Source organism: Stenella coeruleoalba (assembly GCF_951394435.1).
Source record: "Stenella coeruleoalba genome assembly, chromosome: 14".
In the NCBI taxonomy this organism is placed as follows: domain Eukaryota; kingdom Metazoa; phylum Chordata; class Mammalia; order Artiodactyla; family Delphinidae; genus Stenella; species Stenella coeruleoalba.
The window spans coordinates 65,038,209-65,053,077 of record NC_137160.1 but is presented as its reverse complement, the minus strand read 5'-3'; the positions used below and the strand labels follow the sequence as shown (position 1 = coordinate 65,053,077).

Genomic DNA, 14,869 nt, shown 5'->3' with positions numbered 1-14,869 from the left:
CAGTAACCCAAACGTTCCTGGTCCTAGATTCTGGGTCTCTCCCATGGCCAGAACCGGGGGCCAGACACCCACACGGTGTGATTCTGCCAGTCAGGTTTTCCTTGGGGGCCACTGTATTAGTTGAGGCTCTTGAGTGAAAATGACGTGCACTTTTAGCTCCTCTTTCCTCCGAGCTGGTGTCCTCTCAGTCTGTCTGATGGCAGATGACCACCAGCAGCACCAGCCTTCCACCCTCCAGCCCAACGACCCCCAGAAAGAGTGTTTCCTTTTCGCCCACCCAGCAGAAATCCCAGGGGAGTCCCGTGAGCTCACTTGGGTGACGGACCAGTCATTGTGGCCAAGGGGAAGGTGTTTCCAGAATGGCCAGGTGGCCCCTGGGCTCCTCCCAAACCATGCCGAAGGAGACTGAGGGCCTGCTCGCAGGGCAGGGGGAGGGAGAGCAGGCAGAGGAAAAGCTGACCCCCTTAGTTTTCCTGACGTCCCCAGTGAAACCCCTTGCTCTCCATGTAAACCCAGGCCCTTCCTGCCTCTTCCTAGTCTACGTTGATTCGTTGTTTGGTTTTTTTCTCAGATGGTAAATTTTAATCTGTTATTTAAGCTCTTGAAGGCCTATCACATTCCCTCCTTTACTTCCCTTTGTCCAAATTTCTCCCCAAATACTCTGAAATAACACCCCTACGGGGCTAAGGGAGTAAGGTCATGAGTGGCCCACCCATCAGTGTATGGATGAATCATCGTTTGCTTTCCTGACACCTGGCTGGGATCATTGAAAGGCTTGTCGAGGTCACAGGGCTTGCTGTGGGTCAAGCAGTGAACTGGCAGAAGCACCGACCCGCTGACTCCTGGGGCCTGACCCCCAGCTCCTGACGCACGTGTGGGGTCACGAATTGGAGACGAAGAATCTGCCATCCACACACCGTTCCTAATTTGCTTCCCGTTCCCTGAGCTCAGATTTTAGTGCTCAGGGGCCACATGCTGGTGTGACCCTTGTCTCTCTTTGCAGATTAAGTGGCGTGTGTTGTGCCTTCAGAGTGTGAAAAGTACTGTGGCGCCAGAACTGGCTGCAGCCCTCTCGCCTACCCCGTGTTGGTGGTGGAGCTGCTGCCCAGTGGTAAGAAGTGGAGCTGCCTCCAGGGCTGTGAGTGGACGGTCAGGAGTGAGGGCCCCGGTGGAAGCGTAGGCTGTGGGAGGGGCCCTTGGCATCCCGGGAGCCTTGTGGCCTCCTCTTCCTTTCTCTCTCTCTCTCTCTCTCTCTTTTTCTCTCTCTGTCTCTTTCTTTCTCTTTCTCTCTCGGGCACGCGCTCAGGCCCAGCCTCTGCTGGCCCTTTGCATGGTCCCCTCCCTGCAGAACCCACGCCTCTGCTCCTCACTGCCGCAGATGGGAGCTCGGCGTTGTTCTAGTCTGTGGGGACAAAGAGGGGAGCAAGACCGCATCCTGCTCTCAAGGAATTCAGTCCAGTGGGACAGGCAGGGGCATGGCTTTCGTCTCACCCACTTTGCCACATCCCAGGGAAACGGGCAAACAAACAGTACAGTCTTTTTAAATTCCGTATTAGCTCTGAGGATAAATAGGCCAGCAATGTTGAGACATTCCCATAAAATACAATGTAGATAGATCCCAGCTGAGGGAAGTACCAACCATCCCACAGTTCAGGAAGGGGGTCGCTCAGCACCTGGGGCTGCAGCCCAGGGCCATGGGCACTTGAAGCCAGGCCAATCCAAGAACTCTAGTCTTGGCCTGGCCTGAGTACCTACTGAATACAGTGGGGCCTCCTGTGCAAGCCCTGTTACCCTCAGGCTCTCCCAACTATGCATGGGAATCTCTCAGCAAAGCCGCTGCCATCCAGTGGCCTTGCAGGTCAGGAGCCTAGACTGTTACGTTTATAGGTAACACTTGTTGAGAGCTTGCTCTGTGTTGGACATTGTGTTAACCCATCTTCTTACTGTATCTTAATCTTAACAACAGTCTGTGCAGTAGGTACTTTAATACCCACCTTACAGATGGGGACACTGAGGCACAAGGAGCCACATCATCTGTAAAAGGGGTCAGCACTGGTGTCCTTCTCACAGGGCTGTAGGGAGATCATCAGGCTGATGCCTGAAGAGGTGCTCCAGCCCAGAGTAAGCACTCGCATATTATATGAAGACACAGCGGCCAGCTAGCAAGGCTCGTCACAGAGCAAGGGCAGCTATAACGCACTTGATCTATCTTAGATGGACTCCCACTCCGAACAAAATTTACTATGTGGGAATGTTCCTCAGGAGGCCTAAGGCGTCCTGGCACGGCCAAAGAGCTGGAGGCCCAGGAAGTGTTCCTTTTCTTCCAGGTGTTCGAGGCTTGATGGTGTCCGCACTCTGGGCCTCTCTCATGTCCTCCCTGACTTCTCTTTTCAGCGGTGCCAGTGCCGTGTTCACAATGGGCATCTACACCCAGATACAGCTGATGGCCACTGAAAATGAACTCATGCTAACAGGCAGGTGAAGGATTCCTCTAATCACATGAGTTACTGCCATCAATGAATCGATGCCCACAAATGTCATTATGTGAAAAATGTAGGCTCTAATGCTGCATATAGAGTTACCTTGTTTATATACAGCATGGTGGTGTTTTGTTTGTTGTAGTTTTGCAGTGAAGATGTATTGCTTTTATTTTATTTATTTTTTTTATAAATTTATTTATTTTTGGCTGCGTTGGGTCTTTGTTGCTGCACATGGGCTTTCTCTAGTTGTGGCGAGCAGGGGCTACTCTTCATTGCGGTGCACAGGCTTCTCATTGTGGTGGCTTCTCTTGTTGTGGAGCACAGACTCTAGTCGCGCGGGCTCAGTAGTTGTGGCTCACGGGTTCTAGAGCACAGGCTCAGTAGTTGTGGCACGTGGGCTTAGTTGCTCCACGGCATGTGGGATCTTCCTGGACCATGTCCCCTTCACTGGCAGGCAGATTCTTAACCACTGCGCCACCAGGGAAGTCCTGTATTGCTTTTATAATCACAAAGAAAATTGTTTCCATTTGGGAAAAAATTAAGTAATAATCACAATGATAATGGGTACATATTAATGTACCCCCCAAACTAGTCCTTGTGAGGAAGTGTATCTACATTATCTCGTTTTCTCTTTCAGTCCTCATGACAACCTTTAAAGGTAAGTTTTAGTTCTTATTCTCACTGTACAAATGGGGGGAATGGCTCAGAGAAGGTAGTTGGTCTACCTGAGTCACATGGAAAGAGGATCTCATCCATCTCAGGGCCATGCCATTAACCAGGAGGCCTCACAAGCTAGGCATAAGGCAGGAGGTGTGAATGTGTAAACACGTGGGCCTTATCCTCATTCTGTAGGGTTTCACACTGGCTGTCTGTGGACCACTTCCAGCCCACACACTTTGAACTTGGCCTACGTTACGCCTCAGATGCCTCCTTCATCCTGTGGCAAGGTACATACTGCTCACTGTCTTATCTGTCTAACCCCTGCAAATTGAGTTTGCTGTTACATTTTGATTAGCATTCCATTGTTTAAAAAGCACTTTTCTGAGAAACTTTAAGAAACAGATACCTGTTTTATTTAAATTTTTATAGAACATAGGGGAAAAGGAGAAAGACTTAAATTCATTTCATAAAGCTCAAGATATTGATGCCAAAACTGAACAAATACAGCACAGGAAAAAATTAAAACTAAAGACTCATCTCACTTTTAAATACCAATGCAAAACTTGTAAATAAAATATTAGACACAAATCCAACAATATACTAAAAAAATGTTAAAAGAATGACATCTCATTACCAACTGTGATTGTTTTCCAGAAATACAAGGATGGTTCAATATTAGGAAATGTAGTAACATTACTCACGATATTAATAGATCAAAGAGAAAAATCATATATATCTATTCAGACGATGAAAAGGTATTTGGTAAAATGGGTACCTTTCAACATGACAAAACATATCTGTATCACCCTAAAAGCCAAGTCATACCTAATGGAACTAGAAAGGAACAAGGCAAGAATGTCCCCCCTTACCGCTATATTTATACTAATATATGTGTAAAATAAAATGTATATATAAGTAGACCTAAATAGATATTTCTCCAAAGAAGATATACAGATTGCCAACAAACACATGGAAGGATGCTCAACATCACCAATCATTAGAGAAATGCAAATCAAAACCACAATGAGGTATCACCTCACACCGGTCAGAATGGCCATCATCAAAAAATCTACAACCAATAAATGACGGAGAGGGTGTGGAGAAAAGGGAACCCTCTTGCACTGTTGGTGGGAATGTAAATTGATACAGCCACTATGGAAAACAATATGGAGGTTCCTTAAAAAACTAAAAATAGAACTACCATATGACCCAGCAATCCCACTGCTGGGCATATACCCTGAGAAAACTATAATTCAAAAAGGGATGTGTACCACAATGTTCATTGCAGCACTATTTAAATAGCCAGGATATGGAAGCAACCTAAGTGTCCATCAACAGGTGAATGGATAAAGAAGATGTGGCACATATATATACAATGGAATATTACTCAGCCATAAAAAGAAACGAAACTGAGTTATTTGTAGTGAGGTGGATGGACCTAGAGTCTGTCATACAGAGTGAATGAAGTAAGTCAGACAAAGAAAAAAACAAATACCATATGCTAACACATATATATGGAATCTTTAAAAAAATATGGTTCTGATTAACCTAGCGGCAGGACAGGAATAAAGACGCAGACGTAGAGAATGAACTTGAGGACACGGGGTGAGGGAAGGGTGAGCTGGGACGAAGTGAGAGAGTAGCACTGACATATACACTACCAAACGTAAATAGATAGCTAGTGGGAAGCAGCCACATAGCACAGGGAGATCAGCCTGGTGCTTTGTGACCACCTAGAGGGGTGGGATAGGGAGGGTAGGAGGGAGGTGCTTGCAAGAGGGAGGGGATATGGGGACATATGTATACATATAGCTGATTCACTTTGTTATACAGCAGAAACTAACACAACATTGTAAAGCAATTATACTCCAATAAAGATGTTAAAAAAAAAAAAGTAGACCCACAGGTGAAGTTAGCAGACAAGGACTTTGAAATAACCTTGATTAATAGGTACAAGAAAATAGAGGGAAAGGTTTATAAAATAGATGAAAAGAATTGGGAATTTTTCCAGAGAATTAGAATTTATAAAAATAAGAAGGTCTAGGGCTTCCCTGGTGGCGCAGTGGTTGAGAGTCCGCCTGCCGATGCAGGGGACATGGGTTCGTGCCCCGGGTCTGGGAAGATCCCACATGCCGTGGAGCGGCTGGGCCTGTGAGCCATGGCCACTGAGCCTGCGCGTCCGGAGCCTGTGCTCCGCAACGGGGGAGGCCACAACAGTGAGAGGCCTGCGTACCACAAAAAAAAAAAAAAAAAAAAAAGAAGGTCTAGAATTGAAAAATAAATATCTGAAATTAAGAACTCAATGGATTTGTTAGCAGCTGATTGGCTGTAGCAGAAGACACTGTTAGTGGCTTGGAAATGGATTAGTCTACAATATCCAAACTAAAGCACACAGGAGAAAAGGAAGATACACGTGGAACACAGAAGAATAATATATATGTATTATTGGAAATTATGTATATATATATATATGTAACTGTAAAAGCAATTTGGAGAAGATAATGGCCAGGAATGTTCCAAATATCTGGACAACTATCCAGAGATTCAAGAAATTCCACAAATCGCAGGCAGGATAAATACAAAAGAGACCATACCCAGGCCACATGATAGTGAAACTGCTGGAGACTGGAGATAGAGAAGATCTTTAGAGCAGCCAGAAGAAAGTAAATCACATCACCTTCAAAAGAGCAGCAGAGAGACTGATAGTAGAAGTTTCAACAGAAACTGTAAAAGCCAGGAGGCAGTGGAGTGACATCTTCAAGTGCTAGAAAAACTGCCTACCTGGAATTCAATACCCATCGAAATAGCCTCCAGAGTGAAGGTGAAACAAACAGGTTTTCAGATAAATGCAGGTTGAGAGAATTTATTACAAAAGAATTTCACGATAAGAAATACTAAAGCATGTTCTTTAGGCTGCAGGAAAATTATCCAGATGGAAGAATTGACCTTCAGAGAAGGATGAAGAGCACCAGAAAGGGTAAGTATGTGGGAAATAGAAGTGAGTGAGTGTTGACATAAATAAGAAAAAATGTCTATGGGATTAACAACATATGGAGGCAAAACATGCCAGTAAAATCCCAGAGAGAATGAGAAGGGGCTAAATGGAGCTTAAGTATTCTCACGTTCTCTTGCTATTCGGGATGTGGTAAAAGTCAAAACTTGTACCAGACTGTGATATGTCAAGGATGCATGTAGTCTCTAGACTAAACAATATAAGAACAGTTCAAGAACGTTTAACAAGTTAATAAATGTAAAATATGGGATAACTAATAAGTCAAAAGAATAAAAAGAACGTGAAAGGTAGGTTAACTGGAAAACAATAGCATAGCTCCTAAATATATCAATAATTTCATGAAACAGAGATAGGTAGACTAAGTAGCTGAGTTAAAAGGTGAAGATTATCAGAGCTTTTTTTTTTAACCAACTGTAATCTACGTAGAAGAGACACCTTTCTTTTCCAGTTTTGTTGGGATAACATTGACATATAACACTGTATAAGTTTCAGGTGTACAATAATGATTCAATATATGTATATATTGTGAAATGATCACCACAAGTTTAGTTGACATCTATCACCTCACATAATTAGTTTTACTTTCTTGTGAAAAGAACTTTTAAGATTTACTCTCTTAAAAAAAAAAGATTTACTCTCTAAGCAACTTTCAAATATACAATATACAAATACACAATCCTGTGTTGTTAACTACAGTCACCATGCTGTACCTTATGTCCCCAGAACCTATTTATCTTATGACTGGAAGTTTGTACCTTTTGACCACCTTCACCCATTCCCCGCACACCCATCCCCAGTCTGCTCTCTGTTTCTACGAATTCAGGGTTTTTTTTAGATTCTACATATAAGTGAGACCATACAATACTTGTCTTTCTCTGTCAGACTTATTTCACTTAGTATAATGCCCTAAACGTTGTCACAAAAGGGAGGATTTCTTTCTTTTTTGTGGCCAAATGATATTCCATTGTGTATATGTACCACATCTTCTTTATCCATTCATCTGTTAATGAACACTTTGGTTGTTTCTATGTCTTGGCTATTATAAATAGTGTAAAGGGTGTAGAGGTCTCTTCAAGATAGTGATCCTTGTTTCCTCTGGATATGTACCCAGAAGTGGAATTGCTGGATCATGTGGTAGTTCTGTGTTCAGTTTCTTGAGGAACCTTCATACTGTTTTCCACAGTGGCCACACCAGTTTACACTCCCACTAACAGTGCACAAGGGTTCCCTTTTCTCCACATCCTCACCAGCACTTGTTATCTTTTGTCTTTTTGATAATAGCCATTCTAACAGGTATGAAATGGTATCTCATTGTGATTTTGATTTGCATTTCCCTGATCAGTGATGTTGAGCACCTTTTCATGTACCTATTGGCCATTTGAATATCTTCTTTGGAAAAATGTCTATCAGGTCCTTTGTCCATTTTTAAAATTCTATTATTATTATTATTATGTTGTTGTTGTTGTTGTTGTTATTAAAGTTGTCTGAGTTCCTTAGACAACTAAGGAACTATCAGCCCTTTATCAGATGTGTGGTTTGCAAATATTTTCTCCCATTCTATAGGTTGCCTTTTCATTTTGTTGATTGTTTCTTTGACTGTGTAGAAGCTTTCCAGTTTGATGTAGTCTCACTTGTTTATTTTTTTATAAATTTATTTATTTATTAATTTTATTTAACTTTTTTTTTTGGCTGCATTTTGTCTTCACTTGCATGCAGGTTTTCTCTAGTTGCTGAGAGTGGGGGCTACTCTTTGTTGCGGTGTGCAGGCTTCTCACTGTGGTGGCTTCTCTTGTTGCAGAGCACAGGCTCTAGGCGTGCGGGCTTCAGTAGTTGTGGCACACGGGCTTCAGTAGTTGGGGCTCATGGGCTCTAGAGTGCAGGCTCAGTAGTTGTGGTGTACGGGTTTAGTTGCTCCGCGGCATGTGGGATCTTCCCAGACCAGGGCTCAAACCCACGTCTCCTGCATTGGCAGGCGGATTCTTAACCATTGAGCCACCAGGGAAACCCTCACTTGCTTATTTTTGCTTCTGTTGCTTGGGATTTTGGTGTCATATCCAAAAGTAAATCATTACCAAGACCAATGTCAAGGAGCTTATCCCCTATATTTTATTCTAGGAGTTTTATGGTTTCAGGTCTTACATTTAAATCTTTAATTCATTTTGAGTGGCGTTAAGATAGGGGTCTGGTTTCATCCTTTTGCATATGAACGTTCTATTTTCCCAGCACTATTTATTGAAAAGACTGTCTTGTCTTCATTGAGTTTTCTTGGCTCCCTTGTCAAATATTAGTTGACCATATATGTACGGCTTTATTTCTGGGCTCTAGATTCTGTTCCATTGGTTTATGTGTCTGTTTTTATGCCAGTACCATACTGTTTTGATTACTATAGCTTTGTAATATAGTTCAAAATCAGTATGTGTGATGCTTCCAGATTTGTTCTTCTTTCTGAGGGTTGCTTTGGCTATTCAGGATCTTTTGTGGTTCCAGATGAATTTTAGGATTATTTTTTTTGAATTCTGTAAAAGATTCCTTTGGAAATTTGATAAGGGTTGCATTGAGTCTATAGATGGCTTTGGGTAGTATGGACATTTTAACAATATTAATTCATCTGATCCATAAACACAAGATATCTTTCTATTTATTTGTGTTTTCTTCAATTTATTTTATCAATGTCTTATAGTTTTCAATGTAGAGACCTTTTATCTCCTTGGTTAAATTTATCCTAAGTATTTTATTGTTTTTGATGCTATCATAAATGGGATTGCTTTCTTTATTTTTTTCAGATAATTCATTGTTAGTGTAAAGAAACACTACTGATTTTTGTATGTTAGTTTTGTATCCTGAAACTTTATTGAAGAGAGACATCTTCTTTAAGATTGAGGAAGGCTTAAAGAAAACATGAGAAAATACGTACCATGCAAATATGAACATAGATGCAGAAAATTTTAACAAAATATTAGCAAATCAGGTCCAGCAACATAGAATAATACACCATGACCATCTGGAGTTTATTCCAGGAATGCAAGCATAGTTTTTTATTCAAAAATCAATCAATGTACTTGACCACATTAACTGAAAACAGGAGAAAATTATATAGTCATATTAATAGATAAAAATCATTCAAAATTTTAAGACCTATTTTTTAATCTTAGCAAATTAGAGAATTTAAAAGATCTTCTTTATTCAGACTTTTAAACATACATGTTCTTTAAAACCTGTAGCGTTTATCATACTTAATGTTTATATTTGAAAATCTTTTCCCCTGAGATTGGGAACTAGACACATGCATCCACTATAGCCACTTTTCTTCAGCATTGTACTGGAGGTGCTACTCTGCAAAAAGGTGAAAAAGGAAACAAATGTCATAAGGATAGAAAGGGAAGAAATGAAATTGTCATGAAAGTCTTCATAGACAAACTTAAAATTTTACGCGGGCCTCTCACTGTTGTGGCCTCTCCCATTGCGGAGCACAGGCTTCGGACGCGCAGGCTCAGCGGCCATGGCTCACAGGACCAGCCGCTCCACGGCATGTGGGATCTTCTCCGACCGGGGCACGAACCCGTGTCCCCTGCATCGGCAGGCGGACTCTCAAGCACTGCGCCACCAGGGAAGCCCCAAACTTAAAATTTTAAAGTGAATTTAACAAGACTGATAAAAGATCAAATACAAGAATTAATCATATTTTACACATGACACATTATACATATTAACATTTGTAGTGTCATTAAACCATATCAGATACCTAGGAATAAATCTCACAAAAGATATGAGAAAATTGCTGAAAATTACAAAGTGTTGTCGAGAGAAATTAATGAGACCTAAGTATAGCAGGAATATACCATATCTGTGAATTAGAAGATTCAATAATGATATGTTTGTTCTCCCCATATTATTCTACATACTCAGAGTAATCCCAATCAAAATGCAGTAACTTTTTTGTATGCATGTAAAAATTGACAAATGAGTTCTAAAAGTATATAGAAATGCGAAGAGCAGAGAATATCCAAGGCTATTCTTGAAGAGGAACAAAGCTGGAGGATTTATGCTAACAGATACCAATATCTATTGTGAAGTGATACTAATTAGACAGTGTGGTTTTATTGCAGGGGTAGACAAATTAATGGAACAGAATATCAAAAACAGCGCACAGGTATACAGTTGTCTAATTCATGACAAAGATTACAGTACAGTGCAGTGGGAAAGTGGTAAGGGGAGAAGGAATGGTACTGGGTAATTTGGCTATTCCTGATAAAAAGAATATTGACTAACTCCCTTTACACAAAAATCCATTTCAGATGGACTGTGTATCTGAATGCAAAAGGTGAAACAGTAAAGCTTTTATTTTTTAAAAGTGGTCAGCATGACACCAGATTGCCAATCACATATCATGTGCATCAACAGTAGCTTTCTTAGCATGTCATTAATAAATTTTTGCATCATGTAGAATTGTGTTTACGTATCAGAATGCAAATACCAACGTCTGATTTATAACTTTTGGCTCATATTCTGTAATCCCCACATCTGTCAGGATTTGTGCCATCATCTGTGCATCTTTTGGCATGCTTTTAGGAGAAGCCATATTGCCAGGCTCCAAGATAACTGATCAGACTCCTCGAGCTAAATCACCCAATTAAAGTATTCCACCTAGTGTGGTGTACCAGTGAGCACCAATTCCTGGTGTAACGGTGAGCAGAATATTCAGGAGCATCCTCACTGCCATGGCTCCAAGCACCTCCCCAAATTTTACCTTATCCTTTCAGTATCTGTAGGATCTCTAGTAATGGTAATATGTGGGCGTGGAGGGGGTTCTTTTTCTCTTGAGTGAACTTGCCTAGGCGTTTATCAATTTTAATAATTTTTCCAAAGAACTAACTTTGGGGCTTGTTGATTCCTCTAGTTTTTTTCCCCCGTTGAATTCTATTCGTTTCCTTTTTTCTATTTACTTTGGATTTACTCTTCTTTTCTTTTCTTTTCTTTTTTTTAGCTTCTTAAATTGGAAATTCATATCACTGGTTTAAAACCTGTCTTATTGTTTACAATTACCACTTAAAACTATAAATTTCCCTTTAAGCTCTGCTTTAGCTGCATCCCACAAATTTTGATATGTTGTGTCTTCATTTTTAATCAGTTCAAAATATTTCCTAATTTCCTTGTGATTTATTTCTGTGTTCATAGATTATTTAGAAGTGTGCTGTTGGATTTTCAAGTATTTAGTACTTTCCTAACTATTTTATTGTTATTGATTTCTAATTTACTTCCACTGTGATCCAAAAACATACTCTATGAGATTTTAATCTTTTGAAATTTATTGATACTTTTGTATTCTTAATTTTTGTCTAGTTCCTCTGTTATATATATCACATATACTGTGTATATTATATACACAGAGGAGGTATTAAAAGCTTCATTTATGATTATGTAGTTGTCTGTTTCTGTCTTATAGTTCTTTCAGGTTTTTTTTTTTACCTCTTATATATTCAAGTTCTGGGATTAGGTGCCCTTATGCTTGTTATGGTTTCCTGAGGAATTAACTTTTTCATCATTATGAAATGTCCCTTTTTATCTCTGATAATACTTCTCGTCTTGAGATTTACTTCATTACTGTTATAGATCACACCAGCTTTCTTATGCTTAGGGTTTATAACATCTTTTACTTTCAACCTGTAAATATATTTAAAATGAGTCCCTTGTAGAGCACATATAGTTGTATCTTGATTCTTTTAATCTAATCTGACAACCTCTGTCTTTATAATTTGAGTTCACTTGCATTTAGTGTAATCATTAATATGGCTGGAAATAGTTTTTATATTTTAATTTCTTTTTGTTGTTCTAGGCATTATAATAGGCATTATTAACCTACCTTAGTGTACTTAAAATTAATATTGTATTATTTTATGTAAAATGTAAGTACCTTGCAACACTATATGTCATTTTCCCCTTTCATCATTCATGTTATAGTTTGTCATATATTTTACATCTACATCCATTATTAACCCCAGAATACAGTGATAGTGATATAATTTTTTGCCTTAAGCAGTCAACTGCCTTTTAAAGAAAATAAAATAAGAAAGAAAAATATATGTAGCATCTTATATTTTACTCTTTTGGGCTCATCATTCCTTCTTTAAGGTGCAAGTTTCCATCTGTGTTATTTCCCTTCACCCTGAAGAATTTCAGTATGTCTTGTAATGCAGGTCTGTTAGTAACAGACTCTCTCAGTTTCTGTTTATTGGAAAATGTTTTTCTTTCATCTTTATTTATTTTTAAAATTTTTATTTATTTTATTTATTTATTTTGGGATGTGTTGGGTCTTCGTTGCTGCACGCAGGCTTTCTCTAGTTGCGGCGAGGTACACAGACTTCTCACTGCGGTGGCTTCTCTTGTTGTGGAGCATGGGCTCTAGGTGCGCAGGCTTCAGTAGTTGTGGCATGCGAGCTCAGTAATTGTGGCTCACAAGCTCTAGAGCACAGGCTCAGTAGTTGTGGCACATGGGTTTAGTTGCTCTGCGGCATGGGAGATCTTCCCAGACCAGGGCTCAAACCCATGTCACCTGCGTTGGCAGGCAGATTCTTAACCACTGCGCCACCAGGGAAGCCCTCATCTTTATTTTTGAAGGATACTTTTGCTGGATGTAGAATTCTGAGTTGACAGTATTTTTCTTTTACCACTTTAAAGTATGCTCTTCCATTCTCTTCTGTCCTCTTGTTTCTGATGAGAAGTCATCTATAATTCATAGTACTGCTCTCTGTATGTAATGTGTCTTTTTTCCTGGGCTTTCAAGATTTTCTCTTCATTTTTGGTTTTCAGCAGTTTTGTTATGGTGTGCTGATTGGGCTTTTCTGCACTTCTGAACCTGTAAATTAATGGTTTTCACCAAATATGGGAAATTGTTGACCATATTTCTCTGCATATTTGTCTTCTGCATCCCTCATCTCCTTTTTTGTGACTCTACTTACACACATATTTGCTCTTTTGATATTGTTCCACAGATCATTGAGGCTGTCTTTATTTAAAAAAATTTTTCTCTGTGTTCTTCAGTTTAGAGTTCTATCAATCTCCCTTTAGGTTTATTGCCCCTTTCTCCTGCCATTTCCAATCTACTGTTAAAGCCAGCCTGTGAATCTTTTGTTTCATATTTTGAACCAGAATTTCAGTTCTGGAATTTCTATTTGGTTCCTTTTTAAATTTTTTCTAGTATCCAGTTTTCTTTCATGATTTTGCATCTGTTCACTTATAACTGTAATTTCCTTTAAGTCCTTTAACATAACTACAGTAGTTGCTTTGAAGTCCTTGTCTGCTAATTTTAATACCTGAGCCATCTTGGTGTCAGTTTCCATTGATTGCTTTCTTCTTGACTATGGGTTACATTTTCTTACTTCTCCACATGCCTAGAAAATTTTATTATATATTGAACATTGTAGATAACACATTATAGAAATTCTGGATCATGTTCCTCTGAAGAATATTGGTTTTTGTTCAAGCATGCAGGTAAATTACTAGTTGACCCCCTTAAAGTTGTGGAGGCCTGGTTTTTATACTTTGTTAGGGTGACTCTGTTTCAGTTTTGCTCTAGTCTTATAGCAAGTTCTTAGTCCTGGGAAATAGTCTCTGCTTCTAAGGCATGGACATTCAGGGGTTTTCAGTGAAAAGCCTGAGGTGGTTACCTGGCCCCTCTAACTTCATGAGATTCAAACTCCAATTTCTGTCTCCCCTGCTATAAGCAGGCAATGAAATCTCTGCTCAGCTTTGTCTGCCTTCCAGCAGTTGCTTGTTCGTGGACTATTTGGCAATTCTTCCCCACATGCACAACCAAGGGTTTAAAGGGAGTTTACACAAATCTTTAAAATCAGGTGCCATACTAATCCATCTGAAATCTTTAGAAATGTGTTACCCCTGAAGCAATTAATATTTTCCAGGTATTATTTTTTTTTCTTTTCTTTTTTTTTTTTTTTTTTTTTATCGTGGTGTGCAGGCCTCTCACTGTCACGGCCTCTCCCATTGCGGAGCATAGGCTCCAGACGCGCAGGCTCAGTAGTTGTGGCTCACGGGCCTAGCTACTCTGTGGCATGTAGGATCTTCCCAGACCGGGGCACGAACCCGTGTCCCCCGCATTGGTAGGTGGATTCTTAACCACTGTGCCACCAGGGTGGCCCCAGGTATTATATATTTTAAGCACGACCATCCCAACACAGTCTCCAAATGTGATGAAAATCTACCCATGATCCAGTAACAGGCAAATGGACCCTCAGTTTTATTTGTCCAGAAGTTGAAGGGTTTTTGCCTGCAGCCCTATGGTCCTATTAATGTTTAGGGGTATGGCTATCTCCTCTGCCACCCTTATGAACGGGCACTTGAATTTAACCTAAGAAATAATTAAAACTAGCTAATAGTTTACAGTTTGTAGATATTTTATTGGCAGGTGAAAAACTCATAAAACTGCCGTTGACTTTTGGTTTAACTTACAGGTTTTTTGTTATAATCTTACTTGCTGTCTCCATTGCATGGGTCCCTGCTATACAAATGGCACACAGGGAACAACTATTTGAATACATGCAAGCAGTTTTAAGTTACCTGATGCCGCCCATTGCTGCCATCTTCCTGCCTGCCATATTTTGCAAGAGAATCACTGAGCAGGTAGGTGGGAGTTGGCATGGCCACGGCATGGCACAGTGTGAGGGCTTGCCTTCACATCATACCTATCTTTGCAAAAGTTGCC

At 40.1% G+C, this 14,869-nt stretch overlaps 1 protein-coding gene across 1 annotated transcript in view; it reads left to right on the top strand.

The window, feature by feature from the left end:
* Positions 1-14,869, top strand: part of LOC307196779 (sodium/glucose cotransporter 1-like) — a 63,198-nt gene that overhangs the window by 40,100 nt on the left and 8,229 nt on the right. Inside the window, 4 exon segments of the mRNA XM_079942110.1 lie at positions 1,004-1,005; positions 1,009-1,111; positions 2,328-2,478; positions 14,619-14,787. Of these exon segments, the coding sequence (XP_079798236.1) occupies positions 1,004-1,005; positions 1,009-1,111; positions 2,328-2,478; positions 14,619-14,787 (425 nt within the window).